General features: G+C 37.3%; 1 protein-coding gene across 2 annotated transcripts in view; it reads right to left on the bottom strand.

The window, feature by feature from the left end:
* Positions 1–13760, bottom strand: part of FSTL5 (follistatin like 5) — a 335086-nt gene that overhangs the window by 131247 nt on the left and 190079 nt on the right. For both annotated transcript variants that reach the window (XM_072120407.1, XM_072120416.1), the window contains exon 6: positions 12626–12746. In XM_072120407.1, coding sequence (XP_071976508.1) covers positions 12626–12746 — 121 coding nt within the window. The remainder of the gene's footprint in view (positions 1–12625; positions 12747–13760) is intronic.

Below are 13760 nucleotides of genomic sequence, written 5' to 3'. Positions count from 1 at the left end.
GCAGAACCCCCCAGAGCAAAGGTATACTACAGGAGATTCCCAGGGCAGACATATAATACTTGAGACCTCCAGCGCAGATATATAATAATATAAGAGACCCCACAGAGTAGAAGTGTAATACCGGCCAGCAGAGCAGACCTAAAATACAGGACCCCCAGCCCTCCCAGAGCAACAAAGAAGACACCCCAGAGAAGATGTATAATACAGGAAACCTCCAAAGTGGACCAATAATACAGGAGACCCCTCCAGGCTCCTCTTATCCATCATGCAGCTTTTTTGTGGCTTCTAAAACTAAATCTTTTTATACTGGCATTATGACCCACGGCCCCTCTTGCTCCAGGTGCTGCACTACCCTGGCACCTAGCACCGGAACTTACAGCCAGCATCAGAAGTCTGAGCAGTGCAGGAGATACTAGGAGCAGTGAACTTGTCTTACGTGCTCACTGCTGCCTGCACTAATGGTCTTTGCGAGCCACTTGCGAGCCACTTCCCGAGGCCCTGCAGGAAAAATGTGGCCCTGCGCCGGAGGTTGTGTAACCCTGGTCTAGAGGTACCAACAATGTGTCATCCAGCATAAGACACTGTGATAGAATGGTGCCCTTCAAGCTTTTCTAATAAAACTTTTCACTGTTGGGCACTAGTAGTAAATTTTCCTCAAAATATCAATATAGAGTGTAGGGTTTCAAATAAGCATTGGGCACATTTTTGTGGTTGACTTTCATTTCACTTAATAATTATTTTTGTCCTTAACACCTCAGGTAAATACAACCGCCAGACGGGAGAAGATGCCATCAAGCTAAACCAGTACTACACCGACCAGCACTACTCTTCTCACCTTATACAGTATGTGTACATATAATATCGATAATACATAGAGCTTGTTCTTTTTTACATTCTACATACAAGAGGTGGTTGGTTTTATTTTTAAAATAAAATAAGATAATTTATATTTTACCATCATAGGAATAGAATGCATATTGTAGTAAATTAAAAGTAGAACTTATTGTATAATCAAATAAAACAGAAGCACATTATAAGAGTAGCGTTATGTCTGACAGTGAAGAATGACTCAGATTTCAGAATATAACATTTATGTACATTTGTGGAATCATTCAAGCATTTAAATCTAAAATATTTAAATGTCACATTTAAAGTATATCATCATTGTTTGAACTTAAAAAACCATATTTAAATTTCATTACTTGAAAGTCTAAGTAATAATCTGTTTCTAGGCAACTCCTATTGTCCCTCACATTTGTAGCTTTCATAGCCAAGAGATTGTAAAGGACTGTAATCAGCAGAATGCTAACCTTTTAAGATGATCAAGATATGACTTTTATGCATTATCTTTGTCATATAATAAAATACTAACTTTTTGACATGTTATATCTCTAAAGTGCACACCAGTCAAGGGTTTTAATCCTAATGTGGTTGTCCACTTTATACTCGTGTATAAGCTGAGTTTTTCAGCAGAAAAATTGTGCTGAAAAACCCCACTTACATACTCTTCTGGCTGTTATAGAAGAAAGAAGGGGAGCCACACACCGGAATGTATGTCAGTTTATTTTTGTGCTGGGCAAACTGTGGGTTGTCTGGCTATACACTACAGAGGGATGTCTGGCTGTATACCACAGGGGGCTTTCTGGCTATATACCGCAGGGGACTGTCTGGCTATATCCCACAGGGGGCTGTCGGGCTATATACTACAGGGGACTGTTGGGCTATATAGAAAAGGGGGCTGGCTGGCTATATACTACAGTGGCTGGCAGACTATATACTACAGGGTGATGTCTGGCTATATAGAACAGGGGGCTTGCTGGCGATATACTACAGGGGCTGGCTATACCACATTTCCTGCCCTCGGCTTATACTCGAGTCAATCGGTTTTTCAAATTTTTGGTGGTAAAATTAGGGGCCTCGACTTATACTCAGGTTGGCTTATAAACAAGTATATAGGGTAATTGATATTGTTTGTGTAATGAAAAGATATACAATTTTCCAAAAAGTGATCAAAAGGTCGCACAGTCCTAAATATTATAGCAATGAAAACGCCATCAAAAGTCACAAAAAATGACATCACCCACAGCTCCATACACCAAAGTATGAAAAAGTTATTGGCGCCAGAAGATGGAAAAATCCCCCCCAAAATTTTTGTATAGGAGGCTTTAATTTTTTTAAATGTATGAAACCATCATAAAACCTATACAAATGTGGTATCCACGTAATCGTACCGACCCAAAGAATAAAGTAGACATGTCATTTGGTGTGCAGAGTGAAATTCAAGCCCACAAGAAAACGTTGCAAATGTGTTCTTTCACCATTGTCACTGCATTTGAAATTTTTTCTCCCGCTTCCCAGTACACGGCATGGAATCTTAAATACCAACACTACAAAGTGCAATTTGTTACGCAGAAAATAAGTTGTCACAGAGCTCTTTATGTGGAAAAATAAAAAAGTTAATAAAAAAAATTTTTGAAGGTGGTGAGTGAAAAATGGAAGTGAAAAAAACTAAAAAAGGCCAAGTAATTAAGGGGTTAAAAATAATTAATAGGATAACGATTGTTCATGCAACAATAACATTTATTCAGTTCTCTGATGCTGTGACCCCTTAGTTATCTTAACCGTTTAAGGACCAGGCCCTTTTTCGTTTTTGCGTCTTTATTTTTCACAACCCACCTTCAAAAATCTATAACTTTTTTATTTTTCCATGTAGAGAACTGTGTGATGGCTTGTTTACTGCATAACAAATTGCACTTCATAGTGATGGCATTTAATTGTCTATGCCATACACTGGGAAGCGGGAAAAAAATTCTGAATGCAGTGAAAATGGTGAAAAAACGCATTTGCGCCGTTTTCTTGTGGGCATGGATTTTACGTCTTTCACTGTGCGCTCCAAATGACATGTCTAATTTATTCATTGGGTCAATACGATCACATGGATACCAAATTTGTATAGGTTTTATAATGTTTTCATACATTTACAAAAATTAAAACCTCCTGTGCAAAAAAAAAATTCTTCATTTTGCCGTCTTCTTGCGCTAATAACTTTTTCATACTTTGGTGTATGGAGTTGTGGGTGGTGTCATTTTTTGCGAATTTTGATTACGTTTTCAATGCTTTTATTTTTAGAATTGTACGACCTTCTGATCACTTTTTATTGAATTTTTTATATTTTTCAAAATGGCAAAAAAATGCCATTTGCGACTTTGGGCACTATTTTCCGTTACGAGGTTAAACGCAGTAAAAAAACATTCTTATATTTTGATAGATCGGGCATTTTCGGACGCGTCGATACCTAATGTGTTTATGATTTTTACTGTTTATTTATATTTATATCAGTACTAGGGAAAGGGGGGTGATTTGAATTTTTAGTTTTTTTTAATATAATTTTTTATTTTTTTTTTATTAACATTTTTTACTATTTTTCAGACTCCCTAGGGTACTTTAACCCTAGGTTGTCTGATTGATCCTACCATATACTGCCATACTACAGTATGGCAGTATATGGGGATTTTGCACACCATCTATTACAATGTGCAGATCGCACATTATAATAGATGGCCTAAAACATGATAGCCTGGGATCATTGTGTGATCCGAGGCTGTCATGGCAACGGATCGCCGCTCCCCGATGACGTCACGGGGAGCAGCGATCGGAGCCAAGATGGCGGCGCCCACGCGCCGCTGGCTCGTTAGTGCCGCCGGCAGTTTTGCACAAGCACCGATCGCGGGTGTTAGTGACGGGTGCTTGCTTCATTGTGAAGCAAGCACCCGGCATGTATGGAGAGGGCTCAGCCCGTGAACCCTCTTCATACTACCCCATGCGCAATAAAACGTACAGGTACGTCTTATTACGCTATGGGTTTAAAGTCAGTCTGTTTTCATTTCTCAAATACCAAACTTATGTTTAAAATTCTAACGAAGGTTACAAGTGAAACCTAGTCATTTGCCCAGGTCATGTGACTGCATCAATGATTTTGTGTTATTTAGAGGAAATAATTATGTATACTTGATTTACCAAGTAACGGTATTACAGTTTGCAGTTTTGTGTCACTTTTCGATTTATTATTAATAAATCGACCATTTAAAATGGAACAACAGGTATCTGATTAATATTATTTGACTGGTCTATTGTGTAATCCAAATAAGATGATATTGATAAATGTGGTGGTCAGCAGTTGAAGTGAAATTATCTAAATCATCCAAAGATGGACAGGAATGTGTGGTGGATTCAGCACTTGTAGGTGAGTTAAAATCTACTTTTATTTTCAAACCAACACAGGGAAACAGTGTGGTACGACCACCTGGACAGTGAGCTATTTACAGGAACCCTTTCCAGGAACATGACACATATTACTGCATGAAAAGTTCAATTTCTTTAGCAAGAATATGAATCTCCTGTTTTGCCATGAGTAAGACTTAACAGTTAACTTTTTCTTCGAACTGCGTGTTCTTTATGCATGATACAATTGTTTTTATTATACGATGCCAGGAAACTACATTATTTTATCACTAAATTTTGTTGGCTTACTGCGGAGCTTCTGCTCTTAAGAATCTTTTGGTGAATTGCAAACGTTCCATTGAAATCTGCAGTGTGAATCAAACTAATATTGTAAAGTTGAAAGAAAGACAAAGGTTTAACTAGCAAACCTATTCAACTGAAATGTTGTTCCAGAGAAGAAGACCTTAGAAGAACTTTTTTTATGTACTTTATGTTGCTAGAATATCCAGTGTTTACATAATTTGTGGGATTACAGCACCACCGGCCTCTCTATACAAACAGTGACCGGCAGCATCTTGGGTGAACCCAAATATGGAGAGAGCAGAGTAGAAGAGGGTTATTGCTTTTACAGCCATTCCCGCCATATATTTTTTTTTATTCCCAGGCAACTCTTTTAACTTGTTAACCACATCATATTTGTCAGTAGTGTTAGTTGATACAGAGTAATAGCTCCTATGGTTAGTTTGGTCTCCATGTTAATGCACTGTAGGTCAACAACTGCTGCAGGTGTATCTCCTTCAAAGGGGCTGATTGGTTATAAAACCATCTATCTCCAGAAACCCCATATAACTTGTTATATTTTATCTTTCGAGAAATATATTAGATCCCCTTCAAAAGGGCTGTACATGTAATAAACATTGAAAACAAAAACTGAAAAAGTCCTATAAGTGTTTAATATTCTGTACAAAGTACCAGGAAACTGAAACAAACCCCAAACTTAAATACAGTGAAATTGATGATCCCATTTTCTTAGGGGATCTACTGGATTTTCGGTATCTGAATATTGTATTGGTAATGGTTCCAATTTGAATGGCTTTCAAATAATGTTATAGGTATGACTGCGTTCAGATCTTTAGTGTTCTGGTGATCACCATGACTCGTTTATTTTATCTATCCACATGAGAAACTGTTATGTTTTTAAGAGAATTTTAAATAAATGTTTCAATCTATGAGTTCATTGACAATGTTTAATACATTTAGATTTGTAATTCTGTCTTCATTGAATCATTTTATAGCAAATGATTATTCACAGTTAACATAAGAATCATGATCTCACTATAGACCTTTGTCGAATGAAAAATAGCTTGCACTGCAAGAAAACCCATTTCTGTTCATGTGTTCTGTTTAGGATCCCAGGTTTTAAAGTATGTATGAGACTTCAGTATCTTTTCCAATTCCCAGAGCAGAATATTTTTTTCTTTTATTCATTTTATTTTTATTCCCACATAAAGTATGACAACTCTGATGCTCTACTTTAACTGTGCATCATGTTTATATAAAATATCACATAGTTTGATATATAAAAACAATTACTGTATAGCTAATTGATTATTAGTAACAGATTTATCCTTGCAGTGTATTTATTAATCATAGATAATCTCATATTTGTCCATCTAACACAGGATGCACAACCTTTATTAGTCTGAGGACCATATTGTCAAACGGCTTAACTTCAAGGGGCAGCACTAATTACCAGCACCCTAGATGCCCCAAAAACCTGAATACAGTACAGTACAACCCCAGAAATGATAAATGCCGCAGTACAGCAAAAAATAAACCAAATACAGCATTCAGTCAATAAATAATTGAGAACCCCGACCAAGCAATAAATAATAATATAGACCCTCAGACCTGGTGATAAAATTTAAATTCATACCCCAAAACAGACAATAAATATGGTGGAACAAGAGAGATTTCCGAAAAGAATATATTAAAAAACTTTAGCTTTAATTCATGTAATTAAAAAGATATACAAAATGGAAGCACACTATATGTAGACCTATGGGACCTACGACTTTCAAACTCATGAGAATATGACTAAGAACTCACAATTAGTGATGAGCAGACCTGTCAAAATACTAAAACCTTGTTTGGTGCAAGCACCTATCTTAATCTTTAAGAAATAATAATAATAAAGTTTAAGGTCAAGCCTGGGGTACTCAAACCTACAAAGTTCAGTATTGACCCAAGCTTTGCAGTTTGGATCCGCTTATTACTAGTCACAATGCTATAAGCGTAGGTGTGCATATTGTGCTGCCCTTTTTGTATATTTTATGACAAAATGAATTAAAGATATATCTATTATTTAAAGTTCTGGAGATATCTTTAGTTCTATTGTATAAAGCTATTCAGTAGCTGATTGGATAATACTTGGCACACCATTACTCATCCATTGTTGTTCCCCCTTCTGTACTCCGCCAGCTACAAGTTTATAGGTGAGCTAGCTTTTTTCCTTTTCTCTTCTATTTAACCCCTTAAGGACGCAGGGTTTTTCGTCCGATTTCTCGCTCTCCAACTTCAAAAATCCATAACTTTTTCATTTTTACGTGTACAGACCTGTGTGAGGGCTTATTTTGTGCGTAACAAATTTTACTTTCCCGTGATGTTATTTATTTTAACATTCCGTGTACTGCGAAGCTGAAAAAAATTCCAAATGTGGAAAAATTGAAAAAAAACGTCACGTGCGTCACGTTCTTGTGGGCTCAGTTTTTACGACTTTCCCTTTTCGCTCCAAATAACATGCCTACTTTATTCTTTGGTTCGGTGCGATCGCGGTGATACCAAATTTATATAGGTTTTATTGTGTTTTAATACATTTTCAAAAATTAAACGAATGTGTACAAAAAAGGAAAAAATGTTTTGCCATCTTCTGACGCTAATAACTTTTTCATACTTTGGCGCACGGAGATGTGTGGGGTGTCATTTTTTGCGAAATGAGGCGACGTTTTCATTGCTACCATTTTGAGGTCTGTGCGACATTTTGATCATTTTTTATTTAATTTTTTATGTTATGTAAAAAGGTGTAAAAGTCGCATTTCGGACATTTGGGCGCCATTTCCCGCCTCGGAGGTCACCGCTGGCCGTAACTGTTTTTATATTTTGATAGATCGGGCATTTTGGGACGCGGCGATACCTAATAAGTTTGTGATTTTTACTGTTTATTATGTTTTATATCCGTTCTAGGGAAAGGGGGGTGATTTGAACTTTTAATATTTTATTAATTTTTTTTATTTTTTAACCCCTTCCCGACATTTGACGTAATAGTACTGCATCGCGGGAGGTGCGTTCCCGCAAAATGCAGTACTATTACGTCATGCTTCTGGCACCGGCTCCTGAACGGAGCCGGCGCCAGAAGCTGCAGGTGTCAGATATATATTATAGCCGACACCTGCCTCTAACACCCGCGATCGGAGATTTCTCCGATCGCGGGTGTTAACCCCTGACACGCCGCGGTCGCGCTGACCGCGGCGTGCAAGGGGCATTTCAGAAGAATCGGACCCCCCCGCGGCGCTTACCGGGGGGGTCCGCTGCTCCGATCGCAGCCCCGGGACTGCCGGTGCCAGGGGCTGCGCGATCCTCCTGCCGGGAGCCGGGTCCTGCCTTCTGACAGAACCCGGCTGTAACACACTGAGCATGCGCAGCATGCTCAGTGTGTTACATTACACAGTGTAATACATCTGTATTACACTGTGTAATGTGAAGAAGAGCTTGAACAAGTGATCAGTGGATCACTTGTTCAAGCTAACCTGTAAAAGTTAATAAAAATGTTAAAAACACTACATAAAATCATTTTTTAATAAAAATAATTAATTAAATAAAGTTAGAGTCCCCTAAACACAAATATTCCCTATACACATGCAATAAAGTGAAAAAAACACAAAATCGCCAAAAACCCCCACATATTTGGTATCGCCGCGTCCGTAACAATCCGTACAATAACTCAGAAACATTATTGGACACACTCGGTGAACGCCGTAAAAACAAAACCCGAAAAACACGCCAAAAATGTACATTTTTCATAAAATCTCTACACAAAAATGTTCTAAAAAGTGATCAAAAACAGTTATGTGCGCAAAAATGGTACCACTGAAAAGAACAACTCAACACGTAAAAAATAAGCCCTAAACTAGCTCTGTCAACCAAAAATTATTAAAGTTACGTCTCCGAAAAGATGGCGATGCAAAAACAAATGAGATTTCCTCTATATTAGTTTTTATCCAGTAAAATTGTAAAAATAAATGAAAAACTATATAAATGAGGTATCACCATAATCGTAGTGACCTATAGAATGAAGATAATATAGTATTTTTAGTGAACGGTGTACGACCCCCAAAAAATACGAAAAGAAAGTAACCAAAATTGACAATTTTCTTTTCACCCATACATTCAAGAGTTAATAAAATCTCATCAATAAGCTAATGACCCACTAAAATGAAGTATTTGTAAAGTGCATCTCATGTCGCAGAAAATAAGCCCTTATATGTCCTAATTGACAAAAAAATAAAGATTGTATAGCCAATAAAAATTGACAATGCATAATCTGCTCTGAATGGCGCAGCTTCCCTTCGATGCCCTGGCGTGTGCCCATACAGCAGGTTACCACCACATATGGGGTATTATTATACACGGAAGAGATTGGGTATCAAATTTTGTGGAGCGTTTTGGTATTTTATCCACTGAGAATTTGTACATTTTTTGAAAAACATATTAATTTAGCCAAAAAAATGTTACTTTCAAAATTGCATCCGATTTTGTGTTAACCCCTGTAAAACAATTAAAGGGTTAACAAACTTCATAAAAGTTGTTTCACGTACGTTGAGGGCGTAGTTTCTATAATGGGGTAATTTATGGGGTTTACTTTTATTTAGGTCTCTCAAAGTGACTGAAACCTGAGCAGGTCCCTCAATAGCAGGATTTTGCGTTTTTTATGAAAATGTGAAAAAACGCACCTAATGTTCAAAGCCCCATAACATCCTACAAAAATAAGAGTATGCATAAAAAACCATGTCCACATAAATTAGACATTTAGTGAATGTTAGTTATTACGTTTTTTTGCGGTTATGACTATGTATGGAAAAAGTAGAACATTTTGAAGTTCAAAAATCAAAAATTTTTCCAAATTTTCACCAAATATCTGATTTTCTCATAAATAAATGCAAAACATACCACCAAAATTTTTCAAATAACCTGAAGTACGATGTGTCACGAGAAAACAATTTTAAAATCACTTGGATATGTTAAAGCGTTCCAAAGTTATAACCACTTATAGTGACACAGGGCAGATTTGAAAAAATGGGCCGTGTTAGGAAGGTGAAAAGTGGCTTCAGCGTTAAGGGGTTAAACATTTTTTTTTCTTTTTTTTTTCTTTTTTTTTTAGACCATCTAGGGTACATTAACCCTAGATGGTCAGATCGCTCCTACCATATACTGCAATACTACAGTAGTGCAATATATGGCATTTTTGCAGGTCATACATTACAATGAGCCACTGGCTCATTGTAACGAACCTGCATAAGCCATGTAGCCTCGTGTCAAAAGAAGACCCAAGGCTACCATGGTAACCGATCGCCGCCCCCCGATGACGTCTTTTAAACGCCGCCGGCGACTTTTCCGGCGGCGTTGAGAGGGTTAATAGCCGCGATCGATGCTAGCACCGACAGCGGTTATTAGCGGTGGGGGTTTTGTGCAAAATGCAAAAACCCCCACCTCTGTATGAAGAGGACTCAGCCCGTGAGCCCTCTTCACACATCCCTTATACCTCTGCGTCGTAGAGCTACGGCGCAGAGCGTTAAGGGGTTAATAAATATAGTGCTCAGACTAGACAATTATAGAGAGCCAGAGCAGACACACAAGACTATTAGAGCCCACCAGTAGACCATAATAAAAAAATACTAATAATAATACTGGAGAACCCTTTGGAGGCAGCTACTACTGGAGAAACATATGACTTTTTTTCGCCGTTCATCGTACTTGAAAAATAATACAATAGGTTAATTTGGTCAGGATGTTATGGAGGCATTTTTATTTAAAATGCTATATGGATAGGGAAGCTGGGTTTTTAAAACTTTTTAGTTTAATTGACATTAGTATAGCTTTTTTCACTCCCATAACTACATGCAATCATTTGATCACTTAAATAAGGGTCTAAGACCCTTAGTGATAGACTTAAAATAATTTGTATGGTTGGTCACTAAGTAGCTAAAATTGTGATGCAAAATGATAGATGTGGATTTGTAACAATTTTAAGGGTTAACAATGTATATTATATACAAAGGAGAGCAACATTTTTGATGTATGCAAGGGACAGAGTTTGCATACTTTATATGCATCATCCTTTACCAGATAAAATAAAAAAAGTAAGGTTCCTTGTTTTTATTTTTTGATATAAAAAGTTACATTGCCTTGGTCATTCAAGTGTTGTAAAGACAAATCTAGTCTATTTTTCAATATAATGGCCATCTCTTTTGTAATACCTGTCTGAGCAGCAGACCAAGGAATCAAATCCCTGCTGGTAAAAAGAAAAGATGTATCCTTCCTATGTACTGTAGGAATGTTTCCATATTGCCATCAGAACAAAATAAGCCTTGAAGTTGCTTATTGTTATGTGGAATAAGATAATAATGAGACATCAGTAATTGATGAAGATCTGTAACCTTAACTAAATAAGTGGTTTTAAGTGTTGAGTGACAAGCACGGTGGAAGAATAAATCGATTCAAGCCTTTTCCAAACAGCGATACACACATTGAGGTGCTGCGTTCCAGGTGTTCTCACCTTCCAACAACCTCAGGCATCTTCACGATAGTTGATATTTGAAACTTTTGTGATTTATAGATACTCGCTCTACTAGCATTCTATTTATTAACCTTTTAAGTAAACAGCCTTTTTTGATTTTTGTTAACAGAGCGGTTCCTTTGCACCACTGCCATTTAAATACCAAGGTTGTGTATTACCAAGGAACTTAAAAGGCAACCACGATTGGTGCCAAATCAGGTTCAGCCCCCGAGCTCTCTCCGGACATGTGTAAGGACCATGTGTTGTACGTGTATTCACATGTTAAGTATGGTCATATAATATGTAACATTTTCTGTACCTATGGGCTTTTTCTTTTTGTTTGATTTCTTTAATATTCTGATAAATATTGTTGCAGATTTTCAAATTAAGTTACTGCCATCAGTTCATTTATTTATAGAATCTACTTTTCCAGTAAAAGGCTTCAATTGCTTTTATAAATATGTTTGCAACATACTTTAGAGTGATGGCACATTGCCACTAAAGGCTCAAAACGCGTCAGTTACAATGTATGTATCATGTACGGAAATTATTTTTTCAAAGATGAAGAATAAAGTGTGAAAATACTTTTATCATGGTGCTGGATGAACCTTTATTTCCAAAAAAAACCCTTTATAGTTTAGCTATTTCTAAATACCTTTGAAAAAAATAAAAAACCTTGCATTAAAACTTTTTTGTACTGAGCTGTCTATGATGTAATTGTTTGCGATAGGATGTTTTCTTGAATACCATCTTGATTACTTTTTAATAAAATGGAGACAAAATGGGCACTATTTTCCAATATAGGGTTAACCACCAAAAATAATTGTTTTTATATTTTGATCTGATACCCAACATGTTTATTATTTTGCTTGTTTATTTTTGTATGTGTTCTAGGGAAAGGGGGTGATTTAAATATCTAGTCTTTTTTATTTCATATTTTTTAAAACTTTAGACCCTAAGGGGTCTAATCACATACTGTATTGCAGTACATTGTTAATATATTGCTTATGTATTAAAGTCTGAATGACAGCAATGGGAGTCTTTAAAAATCTTCCAGCTGTCATGGCAACCAATCAGCATCCTCAAATTTCATCATAGGGGGTACCTTCCAAGGGGTATCTGCCATCCATGACAGCACTATCTGGTGCTGCATTTGGGTTTGACTGTGGTGCCAGCACCGACCAAGGCAGTTACCGACAGGTGTCAACTTTATCGACTCGCTCCTTGAGCGCTCTCCATATATATGTTGGCTGGCTGTGAGGCGGTAAATTTCCTTAGTGTGAGCACTGTTTCCAGAATGGAAAAAGTTTAAATATAGGACAGGACATTCATTTATTCAGTGTGCTGAAAATAAGTGGTTGACTGTGTATAAACATGTGTTCAGCATGAAAAACCTGTGTGCAACCCAATATAGGCCCTTTCTATTAAAAACATATATCAACCCTTTTAAATTTACAGCCTTGTTAAATGTGAAGTCATTAACAACAGCATCTGACATATAATTTACCTTGGTGCTTAACCAACTACTGTGATAACACAGAAAACAAAAGTATAATTATATAATATACTTACGAAATGCTCTGTAGAATTCATCCAGGGATAAATGTTTATCACTATTGAAATCATCATACTTTATTATATCAAATAAGGAGCACTCGTATATATTCCTTCCGAAACCTTCCTGTCTCATCACCTAGAACCACAAAACTCACATTCAGTAAAAATGTGTCATGAAGAAATAAAGTTCAAAAAAGTTAAGAGGTATTGTGTTAAACAATAACAAAAATCAAATCACTAGTCCATAATGTTTTGGTAAACATTGTAAAATGTTTTTCAGACTAATACAATACAAGACATTAAAATACAGACAACACAACTTTTTTAGGAAAATTTTAATAATTTTAGTACAATCACAGTATCCAATTTAAATGTACTGAAGAGATAAAATTTACTTCTGTTCAAAGAAAGTAAGCTTAGTCATGCCTAGTCCATCTTAGGGTACATTCACACAACGTATGTTCGCTCAGCCCGTAGCCTGGGCGAACATACAGTAACATGCCATGTTACGGTGCTGGCTGCTCACTTCTCTCCAAAGAGAAGTGAGCAGCCAGCACCGTAACATGGCAAAATATACAGAACGTGTGCTCACCGCACAGTGACCAGGCGCCATAGACGTTACTCCCCATTTAATTGTTTGCTCTTTTAATATGATCTGTTTAAATGTTATGTTTTATGCAATCATACCACTCAATGAGATGTTTCTTGGTTTTAGAGATGTTATGGTTTTAGAGTGAGATTCTACTACCGTATATACTCGTGTATAAGCCGAGTTTTTCAGCACAAAAAATGTGTTGAAAAACCTCACTTATACACGAGTCAATTAAAAAAAATAAATGTTAATACTCACCCTCTGGTGCCCGGATCCATCGGCGGCGGCTCCCGATGTTCAGCACATTAAATAAATAAACTTAGCTCTCACCTTCCGGCGATACTCACCCCCGATCCACGGCGCCGGCTTCCGATCCTCGTTGGTGGCTCTCGATCCCCGGCTGCGGCTGTCTTCTTTCTTCTTTTGCCGGCGGAGTCGCGTCCATGCGATCTCCCCGCCGGCGCTTACTATGATGCGGCGGTGTGACGTCATCAGCGGCGACACCGCCGCATCATAGTGAGCGCCGGCGGGGAGATCGCATGGACGCGCCTCCGCTGG

Source organism: Engystomops pustulosus, chromosome 1 (assembly GCF_040894005.1).
Source record: "Engystomops pustulosus chromosome 1, aEngPut4.maternal, whole genome shotgun sequence".
NCBI lineage: Eukaryota > Metazoa > Chordata > Amphibia > Anura > Leptodactylidae > Engystomops > Engystomops pustulosus.
The sequence above is the reverse complement of the archived record's forward strand: the minus strand, read 5'-3'. Positions and strand labels throughout refer to the sequence as shown.